The sequence below is a fragment of the Podarcis liolepis genome, assembly GCF_965112155.1.
Source record: "Podarcis liolepis genome assembly, chromosome: 2".
Taxonomy (NCBI): domain Eukaryota; kingdom Metazoa; phylum Chordata; class Lepidosauria; order Squamata; family Lacertidae; genus Podarcis; species Podarcis liolepis.
The window spans coordinates 42,995,030-43,011,909 of record NC_139555.1 but is presented as its reverse complement, the minus strand read 5'-3'; the positions used below and the strand labels follow the sequence as shown (position 1 = coordinate 43,011,909).

Here is a 16,880-nt window from a genome sequence, read left to right as displayed (position 1 = left end):
TTATTTATTAAAGAATGTCTTCAACTGAACATTTTACATCTTTTCTGCCAGTCCAATCAATCAACCAGGATCAAGTCTGACATATTAACAGTGTATGGCAAGAAGTCAAAGATTTCACTGAAAAAAACTGTAAACTTCTTACATGCTTTCCAGAAGTTATAAGGCAGCATCCTGCTTGCTTAACAGGGGAGGCCATACTCCACCAATTTACCTTCTGGAAAAGGGCAATTTATGACCAAGTTTCAGGATGCCTTCCCTTCCAGGAGCTTCAACACATGGCACCATTTTAGAATGGCTTAGTAAGGGCATCCTTAAGAGCAACAAGCAAGTTAGAAAACTGAACATTAAAGGTACCCCCCCCCCTGGGAATGAGATAGTGCAGAATGCAATAAGACACAGTACAGCAAAAACAAGAGATTGGAGGTGTTTACTTCTGAAGTCCAGTTTAGATTGTAATCTCCTCCTTCCAATGGGAGGACCTATGTGACATGCCCAAGTAGGGTTAGCCAACTAAGTGAAGGCATGAATTATGATTGGTTGTCGTCTTCCACGTTCAATTAAAAGATGTTCTGCCAATTCCTTCTCTTGGGTAACTGAGCATTGCTGTAAATGTTTTGAGCAATGACAACCTGGGCCAAAAGTCACTGAGAAGTGCTATGTTCATCTTGCAAGAATGGATTTCCCGGAAATCTTTTAGCAACATGAAGTTAACTTCCCTACCCACTGCCAAAAGCGACTCTGAAATCCTGATTCCAGTTCCAATTCCTCTGCTTTGGAGGCACAGCAGTCCCGTTCTGCCTGTCTTACTATATTGGCAAGATTTGTTCTAGGACACTTTTTGAAGACTGTGGAATTCTGTCTGGGAATCTTATATCAAACTCAATAATAAGATCCCCTCGTTGGCTTGGATTCTTGGGGAATGGAAGACCTTCTCCAGGAATTCTTCGCTTCATTCCAGGTTTAATGATGTCCTTGAATACCATTGGTATGTTCCTACCATCTAGTGTTGGTGTGTTCACAGTGCAGCCACATAGAGCCTAAACACAAACACAAGCCAGAGAGGTTAATACCTTTTTCTGTAAATAGTTCCCTCTTGTAATTCCCATTGAACCCAAGCATTTTTAGTGGGCCTATGACAACTGATGAGTTCATGAAGACAGGAGGAAACGCTGACAACTCTTGAGCTAAACACTGAAGCTACATATACAGTCAGCATCCCATAACATTTCACTCTGCCTGAAATCATGCTGCTGCTACCGTATCATGATCTGCTTCCTCAGTGCGCTCCCCATGAGGCTCTGATGAAGTATACTCTTAATAGTTTGCCCACAATATAGCAACACTTACTATAATCATGTGTAGGAAATAGATTGGAACATGCTCAATTTTTACCCATTTCAAAATCTAGTAATTTAGAAACTTCAGATGGAGTTCAATGTGCTATCATGAACAATCCATCTGTGCAAGAATTACAGCTCGCCTGATGGAAGGACCCCCCCTTCCTCCCCACAAAGCTCTGGAGTTCTCTGAATGCCCCCCCCCCCGAGCCAATTTCAGAGGCAAGCCCCACTGTACAAATAGAAATCCCTGCCTAGGACTTCTGCTGACAGGGCATGTTCGGTGAATCCAACCCTTTGTTCCCCACTTCATTAATCAGCAACAAGTCAGGAATTTCCACTTACCTCACGGAGGCTGATTTTGGCTGGATATACAATATCAGACCCATCTCTTCTAAAAATGTTATGTGGCTTGTCTTTTAAAACAAATACAATATCAGCTGGAATGTTGTTTGGTGTCTGGTCTCCTTCTTTGGGGAATGTAATCTTTGTTCCTTCTTTCCAGCCACGTTTGACTTCAATCGTTAGAATCTTATCTTCATTGCGTGTGCTTTTCCCATCTGGACTGAGACGTTTATGAGAAATTTTCATTTTCTTGGTGCATCCAGAGTAAATCTCCTCCAAGGATACTCTCAACTCATGAGTGATGGGTGGGTCTTGTTTCTTGCGTATATGTTCAGCGCCCCCACGAGAACGGGAAAAGCCAATGTTACCAAAGTTCTGAAAGCTTGTGAAGGGGTCATCAACATCCATGTCTTCATCGCCATTCCTCTGGACAAAAAAGGTATCAAAAGGATTCCTCCCACCAAAGAATTCTGCAAACATGGCATGAGGATCTCCATGAAAGGTGTATGTGAATGAAGTGCCATTGGGACCTCCTCCTCCACTGCTGCTGGGACCACCTCCCTTTAGTCCTGAAATACATACAAGGACACACAAATTAATCTCTTTCAGCAATTACTGAACTATGCTCTGTCATGATTTATATTAGGACTCCTAATCTTCAAAACTTCTTCCTCAGTGCCTCTTTTACTGTGATATGAAGATTTACTAAACTCTGAGAACACCACTGAATTTAATCAAATACTTCTAAGGAAGTCCTGTATCAAAAGGCCAAGCACGTGCTAGCAAAGAAATGCCAAATAAAGATTTTATCAGAACTGTTGCAGCCTTCTTTCTCTCCATTTTCTCAAGTGCAGTGTGTTGAGAACCCTACCATTCAGGAGTAGCTAATGCCGTGTCCTCCACCATGTTATAACTCCCATCACCTCTCAATGTTGGTCATGCTGGTTGGGGCTGATGTGTACTGCTATCCAACAATATCTGGAAGGCCCTACATTGGCTAACCTTCACACTTCGCAGAGATTATAACTGAATCCATGCTGCTACACAAACACAGCACCACTTTGAATGCATTTCACCTTAGCCTGTATAAACAAATAGGTCTTTAACATGACATTAATAAATATTATTGGGAACAGACCCACAAATAAAAACTAACATTGTAAAGAAAAGGTTAGCATGACGAGTATGCTAGAATCTTCTAGCAAGTACTAGAAGACTTTTTGTAGCAAAGGCTCCACCTATCTTAGAAAGCCTGTCATGCAGCCCAATTTATCCTGTCAATACATGTTACCAACAATGTTACAGGAAACTGCTAAGCCTTTTACTATGAATGCAGGCAATAGAATACCAGAAAAATTACACAAACCTAATATACTTGTAGCTAAATTTAAATACTTCAATCCTATGTGCTACATGCCTTAATAGATCACAAAAGTAACAGTATTGTGTTTAGTTCCTTCTAAAAATAATAAACAATTCAAAAAAAGCATACTAAGTTGCTGGAAAGCATGTACTCGGAACAAGTTTATTGAAAAACTGTGAGATCCTCAGAAAAGCAATAGAGCTAAATCCTACATAAAGTTGTTTTTTCACTTTCTTCCCTGCCTAAATGATTTCCACTTTGTTTCAAAGTAGGTTTCTCAAACAGGAAGAACCTGAAAGGTAATGGTGGATTTTTAAGGAGTGACCTTAATGCTATATGAACAATTCAAAGATGGCAACTCATCTGGCTAGTTTCCAGGACGACAGAGTAAAATAACTTGTTCTTTCTTCTCACCTACTTTTCCCTCCCTTCACCTATCTTGGAAAACCAGTCCTGGTAGATTAGTTGCTGAACAGTCATTCCAAAAGCCACTCCACAGGGAAATGCTTCCTAACAGCGCTAAATGGCAGAGTTGATCAGTTATAAAAGCAGAGATTTTTAGAAGATGTTATCGCTCAAGGGTGGGGCAGGAGGGAGAGAGGAGGAAAGTTACGACGGGGGGGGAATGACACTATTTGACTGTACGACTGTACTCTCTAGTCTAATCAAACCAACTTCTGCGGGAGGAAAAAACGCTTAGCTTACGTAAGTGCAAAAAAATAATATTCTAATTATCTCGTCCCATTCAAGGACAATGGCTCGACTGCCCTGTGCTTTTTGTATACCGCATAAAGTATATACACCACACAGTTTCAACTTCAACTTTCCATTTGCTCCAACACATGAAAAACTGTCAGTTTGGCGTTAATCCTGACTCCATGACGCCTCAAAAAGCGGGGCTTATTTTGCATCCGTCCTTTACACTACAAGCAGATCCCCTCCACCTCATCGCCCATTCTCTTCCCGCATATAAAAGAATAATAAACAGCTAAGAGGCGGTATATACAATACGCAAGACACTCGGGAACCCGGTCTAGAGCAAACGGCTGCGAGCCCACTGCGGGACTTCGGAGCCGTGTGAAGGTGCAGGGGGGCCGATTTCGCGCCGGTCCCGAGAGCCCCGCTTCTACCCTTTCCTCCCAAGCATCCTCTCCCTCCACAGCCCCCCAAGCACGCACCTTCCTCGCCGAACTTGTCGAAGATCTCGCGCTTCTTGGGGTCGCTCAGCACGTCGTACGCCTCGGCGATCTCTTTGAAGCGCTCCTCGGCGCCCGGGTCCTTGTTCTTGTCCGGGTGGTAGCGCAGCGCCTGCTTGCGATACGCCTTCTTAATGTCGTCCTCAGTCGCCCCGCGGGTCAGGCCCAAGATCCGGTAATAGTCCTTCCCCATCGCCAGTCGCCGAGTGCCCTCGCTCTCACAGTCACTGGCTCAATTAGCTCTCTCCTCGTTCGGCGGCCCAGGCTATAGCTCGGCGGCAGCCGCTTCCCCCTCCCTATTTATACGGCGGGCGGAGGAATCTTCCAGAGCTTGCCACAACGTTCTCCGCCCCAAACCCGCCCACCCCTTCTGCCCTCGCCAATCGCGGCCCACAGGCCCTTACGCTCCACCAATGGCAACGGGGTTTGCGTCACACATGGTGGGGAAAGTAACGGTTGCCGAGATCTCGCCCCCCCCTCCCCGGCCCTAATTGCGGAGGTGAAGAGCATTCTCTACAACACCAACGGCTCTCATTCTCCAGAGTTCTGGATGCCGCGGTGGCCGCCCGCCGGGCGCGGACGAATCCGGCGAAGCTGCGGGATGCGCGTTGCCCGCGTCGGGATGAGAAGCTACGGGCCGTCCAATGAAAACGATCCTGCCGAGGCCCCGCCCTCGCTGGTGCGCCATCACCTGCGAGCAGAAACTCCGCCCACAAGCCACGCCCCCGTTTTGTTGTTATCTAAAGCAGCCAATCCGCAGAGGGCCCTCATATAACTAATTCAGCGAGAGGGAACCTGTGGCCCTTTACAGATTGTCGGACGCCAGGGTTCTGCGTCCCTCGGTCACTGTAGGGCCATTGGTCAGGAATGAGGGCGGCTGAATTGATGCTGAAGTGATGCTGAATAGATGCTGAAGTGAAGGTCCCTTAGGACCTGTAGCCCTGCAGATCCCTTTCTTAAGGTGTCTGGGGGCAGCGATGTTCGTCTTCCCATTTCACAGATTTTTCTAGCATTTTTTAAAGGACTCCAAGGCAAGCAGCGTGTGTGGCTCCTTTTCAGTGGCATCACGCCATCCACTGAGAAGAGTGGTTATCATCCATCACTTCCCCGTCCGTTAATGTGTGGAAGTTTGTAATCTGCTCACATAGTCCAGATTGGACACCACTGGTCATCTGTTGTATTCTATGAGAAGTGAATATTGCTTCCTTCTGCCCTGATGGGTATGTGCCCTACTCCCTTGTCTCTTCTGTTCCATACAAACATTTTTTTTAATTATTGGTTTTATTTAGTCTGCATTAATACCAGATTATTACACTCCTCTTAAACCTTGATTCAATAGAGGGTATGTCCGTCTCTTCTGCCAGCGGGGTTGGTGAGGTACCTGAGGATAATGCTAAGAGCTTCTCTAAAAACCTGTTCCAGCATAATTCCAGCAGAGCTGTATTACTCTTGCTCCAGAGTTCAGGGCAACTGCTTTCCTTTCAGATACTAAGGGCAGGCTACACCAATTCATCCCATTCTGTAAAAATAGCATGTTGTAATAGTTTCAAAACAGGGTTTCGAATGAACGGATCCCCTGCTATTTGTGGAGCAGTCATCCATTGTCCACTTAGAATCCCCCCCCCCGCAACCCCACATTTTAAAATAGTGTTGTGGTGTTACTTATTGCAAAAAGGAGTTGAAATTGACTAGCATTGACCTCAAACCAGTTCAGTGAACAGACAACAGATCTAAATCATTAGTATGTATCAGAATCTGAACAGGAGGAAAAAGGCAGGAGATTGCACCTCTTGTATTATGTTGTTAATAAGCAATTAAATAAAAAGGGACAAAAATGTAACTTTGACTTGTTGGCATATGTAATGCTTTCTTTGCTGGAACTTTTGAAGTAGCCACAACAATCAATAGGCATACTAAGTTGAAGCTTATTTATGGAATCAAAAGCACTAGTTAGGTCTACAAAGACTGTGAACACATTACTGGATGGCCCATGAACAGTTTTATTTATTGTTAGATTATAAAGAACAAATCTTCAGTCTATGGTGCATTAGTCTTTAAAAAATTCCAGTTATAAGTTTTAGAATTGTGAGTGTTAACTTTTAAAAAGATTTCCTGTTCTGTTCTAAAAGTTGTATAAGATCATTTTTCTCCTACCAGTGTGCATTCCATGGCACACTGATACCATTGGACTTGAAGACAGGGAAAGGCATGATAAATTTAAGAGGCAGATTATCAGTTTCTGCTCTGTGTTCTATGGTTCAGTGAATAACTTTTGTTCATAAAATAGAGGAAGATGGTATGTAATCCACAATACTGCTCCCCTGTGTATTTACTCAGAAGTCAATCTCACTATATTCAGTGGGGCTTACTACCCAGTAAGTGCATAGGATTGCACCCTAGTCTTGAACTTGCCTGCTCCTGAAACCCTTTGAACTCTTATTCAGGCCCACGCCCTGACTTCATTCTGAATTAAGGTAGTTACAACAAAGACCAGACAGTAGATCATTATGTTAGGCATGCAGTAATTTTAAAGTGTTGTGTTAGCAATTCCCTACAATGTGAAATTCAGGAGATAATTGCAGGTTAGTGGTTGTTAGATAAATGCAAATTGAAATAACTTCTAACTGGAGAGTAACAGCCCTCATAAGCCTGATAAGAAAGCATTAGCATATGTTACCTCTGGGATGTTCTGCTTTCAGATAAGCATTCTCTCTAGAAGAAGTGGATGATTAAAATTTTGGTACTGAAAAACTCAAATTTTGGAGAAAACATTCTTTTATGTGTGAGTGTGAATCACAAAAGCAGTTCCTCTATTTTCTTAGGAGCTGCTTTTCAACTTTTTAAAAATTAGTGTTCATAACCATCTTCATAATCAGGCACAGAACAAAACCAGATGCATTTGCAAGCAGCACTTCATAACCTGCCTGAAGCATGGGAGGTTATGCAAGATATACAACTCATTTAGCACTCAATTTAATGATAAGAACATCTGTCAAAAGCAGGGTGGGGAACCTCCATGGGGTTTTTAAAAAGCAGAGTCTTCTCTTAAACCTCCTCTAAATACATCCTTGGTGGCATGACCACAAGACGTAGGAAGTGTTAAGTTCTACTTTTTCCCATCAAAGAGGTCCCAGAGTATGGTTGACATCATGCTTGTTTATCATCACTTTAGATTGTTCCCAGGCTTCCCTGTTGTCCTGCCTCCTGTACAATGTATATATGTAGCTAATGAATAAGATCATACAAATATTAATAATTTCATTATTTTTAAATATCAAAGTGCAGATTTTATCTGCTGTTCTGCCCTTCAGTATTTCAAAGTGGGCTGTAGGCTTACAGTCTAAAACCAACATAAAGGCTAACACCCTTACTACACTGATAGCATTTATTATCTGCTAAGAATATGCTAATGCTTACAAATGCTGATAATGTTTTAATAGTTTTTTTTAACTTGCACACTCCCTATTGTTTATAAAGGAATTATAAGGGGAGACAGGTTGTCACAAATCCAGTAGCCTTGGTAAAGTGCTGATAATCTTATTAAAGCTAGAATGATTAAACACAGAAGCCACTTCAGGTGTGTTTCAACAGTGTTAACACACAAGGAGACCTGTGAAAATGAACCAAAAAAACCCACCATTGCCATTCTGGATCTCCTCCTTGAGTGGGAGCACTAACCTCTAAAGTAAGGAGCCTCTTGTATTTGCAGAGACTCCCTAAAGATCTGAAGTTTGGGGGGGCAGGAAGAAAATTGGAAGAAAAACACCATACACACAATTTCCCATTCCCTGGGCCTTCACATCTCTAACCCCATGCATTGTAGAGGACAGGGCTTAGACATGATAGTTAAATCTGACCTCCGTGTTCAGAGGCAGTATATTACTAAATACTAATTGTTAGGAAGAAAGAACAAGGAAGTCCTGTGAGTTTCCATAAGGCACCTTGAGCGGACATTGTGGGTAATAGGATGCTGAACTCGATGGGCTCTGGAGCAGATGACCGAGATTGATTTCACAACAAAATAGCATAAAACTGTAAGGGACTAATATGAACGCATTGTAACTGGGGCTGAGGGTTAGTCATGGTTAAATACTGTATTTTTCGTCCCATAGGACGCTCTGTCCCATAGGACGCACCTAGTTTTTTTGGGGGGGAATAAAGGAAAAAAAAAATCCCTTTATTTCCCCCCCAAAAGCAGGTCGGGGAAACAGAACCAGGTCGAGGAACAGCGGGATGGTGGCGCTGCGCCTCCCTGCTGTCCCCCGAGCTTGTGGGGCTGGCCGATGTCTGCCCCGTGCGAGGGGCGCTCTGTATCAGGGCGCCGCCCCCCCCGCGGGGCGGCAGGCTGCTATCCGCAGCGTGGGGAGCCCTGCGGGGAGCTCCTGCAAGGCTCCCCACGCTGCGGATGTCTGCCTGAAGCCTGGAGAGCGAGAGGGGTCGGTGCGCACCGACCCCTCTCGCTCTCCAAGCTTCAGCAAAAGCCTGCATTCGCCCCATAGGACGCACCCAGATTTCCCCTTCATTTTTGGAGGGGAAAAAGTGCGTCCTATAGGGCGAAAAATACGGTACTCTTACACATCCAACCTCAAAGCTCCTGCCTCCAGTCAATTGGAAAGAGGAGGAGAGACCTCATGATGTACAGTATTTCAGTTTCACTTCTCCCAAATTACAAACAGGCACCTGATCTTCACCAATCCAGACCAGTCTCTGTTGCTCTCCCTTGCACAGCAAGACCCGTAAATCCTAAATACACTGTTGGCTCTTGGACGAAACGGGAAAGGAAATGTATACCTTCTACTGTTATTCACCCCATCATTATTGACGATTAACCTCTTAAACATTTTGATGGCACATGTGACATAACAGGAAAGTCCAAAAAAAGCACCAGGCATCTTTTCAACTGATTGCGTGCTACAGCAAACATGAGAAGGAATTGTCAAGGAGAAAAATAAATGATTTTGTTAAAAAAACAGCCAGAAGCCACAACAAAAATACCCACCCAGACGCTGAACAGAATAGGATGAGCTAAAAGATAAATAAGCATGAATTGAATGACATTCAAGATGCGTACTGGGCACTTTGCCTGACAGATATAAAGGAGAAGAAAAACAAATTGGAAATTCTGTAGAGCATCAGAGCATCCCAGGTTCTAATACCATTATTATTAGAACTGAGATCCTTTCCAAAAGGGTGAGGTTTAAAATATAGAAAGTGCATCGGATATCCGGAGATCATCTATTAGTGTGAATCACAGCATGCAGCCAAGGAGGGAGAAGAGATGGAGAACTGGTGTTCATGGAGACATCTCAAGAAATATGTGCTAACTCTAAACCCAGGTACCTGAACCTGGAAAAGATAAGATAATCAAGTGTATAAACAGTTTGACTATCATCATCACTTAAGATTTCTATGGCATTTCATTAGATAAAATTTAGATATAAAATAGCTTTGCAAATGATTTTTATGTCCATTCAGGAGCAATATGACTGCTCTGTTGGATCCAGAAGGTACACATTTGTGTGCTAAATGGAAACTGCCAGTGTTTAGGATTGCTTGGAGATAATAGTTGTGGTAGGTTGGCTTTGTTTACTGGCCATTATTTCGCATGGCAGCCATAAAAGTGCCCTGTTTATGTCACCAACTCTGGCTGCTGCCAGTATAAGGGAAAACAGTTTCTAACTAAAAGGTCTTCAGCATGATAGAAGGCTGAAAAAAGGAACCACAGAGCAACTCCTGCACATGACAGGTGTTTTTAGAGTAGCGCTAGGGACCACAACATAGCATCATTTTACTTTTAAGCAATTAAAGGTAAGGATTCACATGTTAAGTTGGATTATGGGAACTCTGGAGTCTATCCAGCCTTCCATTGGTTTGCTTTCCTTGTTCTCTTGGATATCACTCATAATTGTTTAAAAAGCTTCTCCAACTAAGTGCAGTTGGAGCAAGGATTGATGTGCAATGGAATGTTCTCCCACTCTCCTCCCAAATCTTATTTGGGGTTTTCCAAACCTTTCAGAGAAGATTTGGGAAGGGCATGCAGCATGCATGGGGGAAGAGAGGCGAGCAGAGTGGGAAACATTTTGTTGCCCAAGCATAAATCATTGCGTTGATGCAATAAGTTAGAAACCACATGGTGTCCAAAACATAAAATGTGTAAGCTCACAGGTGAATATTGGAATTAGTTTGTTGCATAAAAATGAAGGAGTTATTTCTGTTTTACTTTGTTTTTATTGCATCCCTAAATATACCGCATACAAATGTTGAGTGTGGTGATCTCCTAAGCGGCAGGCACTTCCAGATGGTCACTACTTTGGGGTGGGATTTAGTCACATGCCTGCAAATTCAAGTTGCAGAATTGTAATTCACTATAAGTTCTTGCAATAATGAAAGTGATGAGGAAATGCAGTGGAAATTGTGGAGCAACACTTGCTTTGCCCTAACATTGCCCGGCCAACCCACAAACAAATCAGAATGAATGCTCAATAATCAGGTTGTCTGGAAACGCCTAGTGTTATCAAAACAGTGTATTATTTTCCTGAGCGCTGCAATGGCCAGCTTCTTTGTTTCCCTACATCCTAGTGAACCTCAGTGTTGAATTACACTCCATGGTTTCTTTCCCTGCATCATCTTTTTTAATAACATGGAACACTTCGGGGTGTGTGTGTGTTTGCGTTTGCAGAGTGGGGGTAGAAAAGCAGCAGGAGAGGGGTTTGAAATGAACAATTAAATACTGTAGTTTATCTCTCCATTTCATCTCTTCTGTTCATTCACTTGTGACATTTCTGACCCTGTGATCAGTGTAGCATTAGCCAATTCAAATTGTGCAGCCTCTGTTCTGAGTGAAGGACTGAATCAGTTGTTGAGACTTTCATTAAAGTATTTGCATGATTCCCATTAACAATGAAAAATGAAAACTTGTGTTTATTACCTAGCCTTGGGTATAGATTTTACTTGAAAAAGGGTTCTGAGTAGGCATAGGCACAGAGAATTGAACTGATCTTTCTGCTCACGGAATACAAGCTTTTAAAATATCACTAGGCTAGAAAAAGGGGGCTATTTTTAAAAACCAGTGAAATCCGGCAACAAACTAGGCATTTTGTGATTAGTGATTTCACTACAACAAATAGAGTAATTTTGCTAGGACTCTGAGATTCTGCAACCTCTGAGTCCTCTGAGAAGTTAAGAGAGAAGCCAGGTGTTAAAGGAAATGGTCACAACAATAGTCACAACTCATAACAAGGATGATGATAAATAATGACAGGGATCTAACCCATGTCCATCCTGTGACCTGTTCACGTTGTCCTAAGAAGCTAGTATTAAGAAGAGATAAGGGCTAAACTACATGTGATGTTTTTGTGTTGTTGACTTTAAAAAGATAAATGGGCTGGGGGTGGCAACTGAGCTGAATCAGGACCCTTCATCCCTGCTCTGCTCCCGATTGAAATGGCCCATCATACCTACTGAAAGCTACCATTGGCGTCAGTAGGTGCTTTATTCCCATTCAGAGTAGTGTACATGGATGGAAATCCAGTTGGGACCATGGTGGAGAGGAGACCACAGTGGTACCTCGGGATGTGAAAGGGATCCGTTCCGAAGCCCCGTTCCCATCCTGAACAGAATGTAAGACGTGTCTGCGTGTCTGCGCATGCACGGGTCGTGTTTCGTTGCTTCCGTGCATTCGTGTGATGTCATTTTGACCGTCTGCGCATGCGCGAGCGGCAAAACCCAGAAGTAATGCATTCCGTTACTTCCGGGTCGCCGCCGAGCGCAACCCGAAAATACTTATCCTGAAGTGTATTTATCCCGAGGTATGACTGTATAGCAGTATGGCTCCCTTCCCCCCAGCTATGGGCCATATCTGACTTGGGCCCACACACCCTGGCTATTTCTTTTTAAAAACATCAACTTTGCAAGGGCAAAATATAAGAAAAGTGTCCCAATGGACTCTGGACTCCATTGGAATCAAGTTCATCCCTCCCTCTACTTCTTTTAGACAGTTGTTTTGGATGCTACTGGGTATAAATGGATAAGAGGCCTGCTAAAGCAGCCTTTGATGTGCACATAGATTACCTAGCAGAAGTATAACTAGCTGGCCTCTTTCTGAAGGATAGTTCAGTCTTTATGAGATGTGTCACAGGATGGGAGCTGCTGCCAGCTCATTCAGCAAGGTGCGAGAGGGTGAAACTGAGTTTAGTAACCCACAGGTAGTTATCTCCACCCTTGAGTTTCCCTCAGCCAATACTGTTGGTTCGTGTGGTTCCATGGTTAGGATGGCACACATACTAGCATATGGTAGGAGGAAGAAGAAAAAGACTTGTCCAATTTTTAAATTTTTAAGTAGGGTTTGAGAATAAGCCAGGATCTGAAACCATCTTGATTCTGGCTTGTTCTCCAGTAGTTTAAATATACTACGGTTCCCTGAGTTCAAACGTACCAAGGAACTGTGATTAGTTTAAAATTTTCCACTTTCCACTTTCTTTACAGGGAAAAAGGAGGGACAGGAAAAAAGGAGGGGCAGTGTATGGGTTCAAGGCTTGTGGAAACTCCTTAACTAGCAGAATACCATGATTTCCAGGTACAGTGGTACCTCGAGTTACAAACGTCTCAGGTTACAAACGCTTCAGGTTACAAACTCCGCTAACCTGGAAGAGTTACCTTGAGTTGAGAACTTTGCCCCAGGATGAGAATGGAAATCGTGTGCCAGCGGCGCAGTGGCAGCAAGAGGCCCCATTAGCAAAAGCATGCCTCTAGTTAAGAACAGTTTCAAGTTAAGAACGGACCTCCAGAACGAATTAAGTTCATAACTAGAGGTACCACTGTATGTGTGAAGCAGCTCCTATTCTAAGTGTGACTGGTTTTATTTATGTCACAGAAGATCTGACACAGCAGTAGCTCAAACAGCAGGCAAAGGACATTGTCCTGGTACTAAGTATGGCTCAAATCCTAATTTCAAGGGAGTTACTTTTACTACTCAATTCCTTGTCGGAATCTTGCATTAGGAAATGTTATGTACTGAGAACAATAGGATCCAAATTGCAGCAGTCTGATTAGTCCTAGAACAATAGGATTCAGAATGCAGCAGTCTGATTGGTCCTAGAACAATGCAGCAGTATGATTGGTTGGCAGGAACCACCCAATCCTGCTCCAGATAGAAGTGAATCCACAACCTGATTGGCTTACAGTAGAATTCCGGAATTAGCCAATCATGTGCAGCCCATTGTGTAAATAATGTATATAAAGCAGATACTGTGAGGGGACATTCATTCATTCCTCCTCACCACTATGAGCTGAATAAAGAGCATGAAATCACTTTGCGACTCTGAGTATATTTCAGGAAACCTTGTGCCCAGGGATGATGGGGAACATTTGGCCATCAAGTTGTTGCTGGACTACAACTCCCAACATCCCTGACTATGCTTGCTGGGACTGATGCCAGCTGGAGTCCAACAACATTTTGAGGACCGCAGGTTCCCCAGACCAGCCCTTCAACAAAATTTACACCAGAAAGCTATTGTTAGGACTTTAAGAATACAGTCAAACCTCGGTTGTCAAACATCTGTTCCAGCAGTCCGTTTGGCTTCCAAAACGTTTGACAACCAAGGCACGACTTCTGATTGGTTGCAGGAGCTTCCTGCACTCAAGCCATGTCAGATGTTCAGCTTCCAAAAAACATTAGAAAACCGGAGCGTTTACTTCCAAGGTATGACTGTACTTCCACTTTATTTATATTTTGGGGGGGAATCTCCTACATTTTCTCATTGCAAAGTCTTTCATCAGATCCTCAAAACTAATTTACGTAACACATCAGCTTCCATACTTAGTAGAGACAAGACATCAGATCTGCCTTGTTGCATAGTTGTTCTGTTGGGATTTTTTAATATACTTCAACTAAGAGAATGAACACTCAGCTGACCAATGTGTGACCATTAATGTTAAAAATCCAGCAATGGGAAATATTTGTGGTGCCCCCCTTCCCTTGACACACTAAGCACATGTTTATTTTGCTTAATGGTTAATCCAACCCTGGTTGCTGGTGCTGGGATTGGTCCAACCAAAGGGCTATGGCACAACTAGGGGGCAAAAAAGGAAGTGAGGAGGAGCACTGGGCAAAGCTGTAGCTCCCAGCCCACAGTACAGTGGTAACTCAGGTTACAGATGCTTCAGGTTACAGACGCTTCAGGTTACAGACTCCGCTAACCCAGAAATAGTACCTCGGGTTAAGAACTTTGCTTCAGGATGAGAACAGAAATCGTGCGGTGGCAGCAGCAGCGGGAGGCCCCATTAGCTAAAGTGGTACCTCAGGTTAAGAACAGTTTCAGGTTAAGAACGGACCTCCAGAACGAATTAAGTTCTTAACCCAAGGTACCACTGTATTGACATGCACTGCTAGCATGTGTTGATGTCTGGATTGTTCTAAATATGATTTTGCTTCTGGCTTTGGATTTCAAATTCCATTTTTAGGAATGTGTTCAGTTAATGGGACAGGGTTTGGGGGTTCTCTTTAGTTTTAGGAGGGAAGGAGGTTAAGTGTGTCAATGCGAAATCTTTGTTGTGTCTGTGCTGGGGTCTTAATTCGAGTCATTGCACTCCTAAACTTGTGCTAAGCTCTTTCAATTGATTTCCCCCCATCTGACCTTCGGTGAGTCCCTTGGCCTCTTTGTGAATCAGGTTTCCTCATACATGAGCTGATGACTGCGGGAGAGCTGAGAGGAAGGATTAAAAGTGGAGTGTTTAAATACTGAAAACCTATTAGAGTGAGTCAGTTGGGTGTGGTGCTGGGAGTGACGCAGAGGAAAGCACACAAGGATTGTCCAGCTCACTAGGTTAGTAATTTAATTTAAAAACCAAGGCTGCATTGCATGTACAAACTTGCAATGTGCAGACTTGTTAGCAATACCTATACGTTAGGGCGTGTCAATTTGGGGGGTGAAACTTTTTTCCCCCTCCAAATTTCTTCCCTGAGGGGTCTTAAAAAAGTGTTTTTTTGGGTGTCAGGAATCCAAATCTGTCATTATTTACATCTGGCTTAGTAAGTCTATGTTTGATGGAAATACACATAAACTGCTTTTGGAAAACCAAATAATTTTAATTTTACCTACTGAAAATGGCAGGTAATTCTAAATAATAATAATACTGTTATTAGAAAAAACTGCTTCTTTGTCTCTTATGGGGTATCCAAGAGCCTGTATAGAGTCCTTATGTAAGTCTACTATCAGTAGGAGAAAATAAAAGAGGCCACTGAGAATATTGAGAAGCAAAGCAGCTAGTAAGCATGATCTTTATTAAACTGTTGCAACAGAGTCCCCCGCTTACCCCACGCAAGGAGGGAGGAGAGGAAACCAGAACAATGGTGTCCAAGCTCTTATACATACAGACATTAGAAATTGCCTCCCCTGTAGCTCAAGACCACCCCTCAAAACATCACACATACATCACAGAAAGATTTAGTGTGTTGCTTCTCTCCTGTCTGCCAGGATACGTATTTTTCGCTCTATAGGACACACCATAGGACACACCTTGTTTTAGAGGGGAAGAACTAGGGAAAAAAATTCTCCCCCTCTCTGCACAGTGCCCCTTTAGCGAAGCGGCAGGAGAAATGGAGCCCCTTCCATTTCTCCTCCCGCTTAGCTGAAGGGGTGCTGTGCAGCTCTCCCTTTTCCACTTTGCCTTCGCCTTCAGTGAAGGCAACCCGAAGCCTCAGGAGTGCGGCGGGAGTGCTCCCACTGCGCTTTGGAGGCTTCGCATTGCTATCGCTGAAGCCAAAGAGCCTGCATTCGCTGCATACACACACACACATTTCCCTGTAATTTTTGGAGGGGGAAATGTGCGTCTTATAGAGCGAAAAATACGGTACCTGATAATGCCTTATCTCAGGCATGTCCAACTCCTAAGAGACTGTGATCTACTCCCAGTATAAAAAACTGGCAGTGATTTACCCGTTGTCATTGGAGGGAAGAGGAGCATGTGTGGGGTGGGTGGATTGCCCAGAGTTGTTGAGCTTTTTGGGGGGACGATTGCACAGTTTTTTTTAGCTTTTCCCCTGCAACTTTTTGTACACGATAAGGATCCCGTGATCTACCAGGATCAGCCACAGGGATCTACTGGTAGAGAACGATCTACTGGTTGGACATCCCTGCCTTATCTGATTGCCTTTTCTGGGTAGCCTGGTCATTCCTTTGAAATGGTAAATACTTAGTTCATGAATCTCTTACTCATATTAATAGTATGCTCAGCTTAACAGATACTTGCCAGACTGTAGTTACAGGGAGGCATAGGCCCCTACAGTCCAAAGACAATTGGACTTTTCCCATTTCCTTCCTCCTTGCAGAGAAATATTTGAGGTCAATTTGGGAAAGTAAAAATGGCTTCAGGATTATTCTGTACTATTTCAGCCATGTGGTTTATATACTTATTTATGTGTTTGCCTTGTACATTTATGAACATTTATTATATATATATATATATATATATATATAAGACCTTAGAATTCCTATAAAATTAATAATATTATTATTAACATATAGCTCTGAATACTTGGCAATCATTTTTCATTATTTCTATGAAATTTTCACACATTTTACTTACCAAACAAAACTAAATTATATTAATTTAACCAAAATATAGTTTGAATTCCCAAGT

The 16,880-nt window shown here is 43.1% G+C and overlaps 1 protein-coding gene across 1 annotated transcript in view; it reads right to left on the bottom strand.

The window, feature by feature from the left end:
• Positions 1-408: 408 nt before the first annotated feature.
• DNAJB1 (DnaJ heat shock protein family (Hsp40) member B1) overlaps positions 409-16,880 on the bottom strand; it is a 35,844-nt gene continuing 19,372 nt past the window's right edge. Inside the window, exons 3-7 of the mRNA XM_083489556.1 lie at positions 14,876-14,944; positions 8,811-10,575; positions 4,224-8,333; positions 1,683-2,251; positions 409-1,037 (exon numbers count right to left, since the gene is read on the bottom strand). Of these exons, the coding sequence (XP_083345682.1) occupies positions 807-1,037; positions 1,683-2,251; positions 4,224-4,434 (1,011 nt within the window). The 5' untranslated portion in view covers positions 4,435-8,333; positions 8,811-10,575; positions 14,876-14,944 and the 3' untranslated portion in view covers positions 409-806. The remainder of the gene's footprint in view (positions 1,038-1,682; positions 2,252-4,223; positions 8,334-8,810; positions 10,576-14,875; positions 14,945-16,880) is intronic.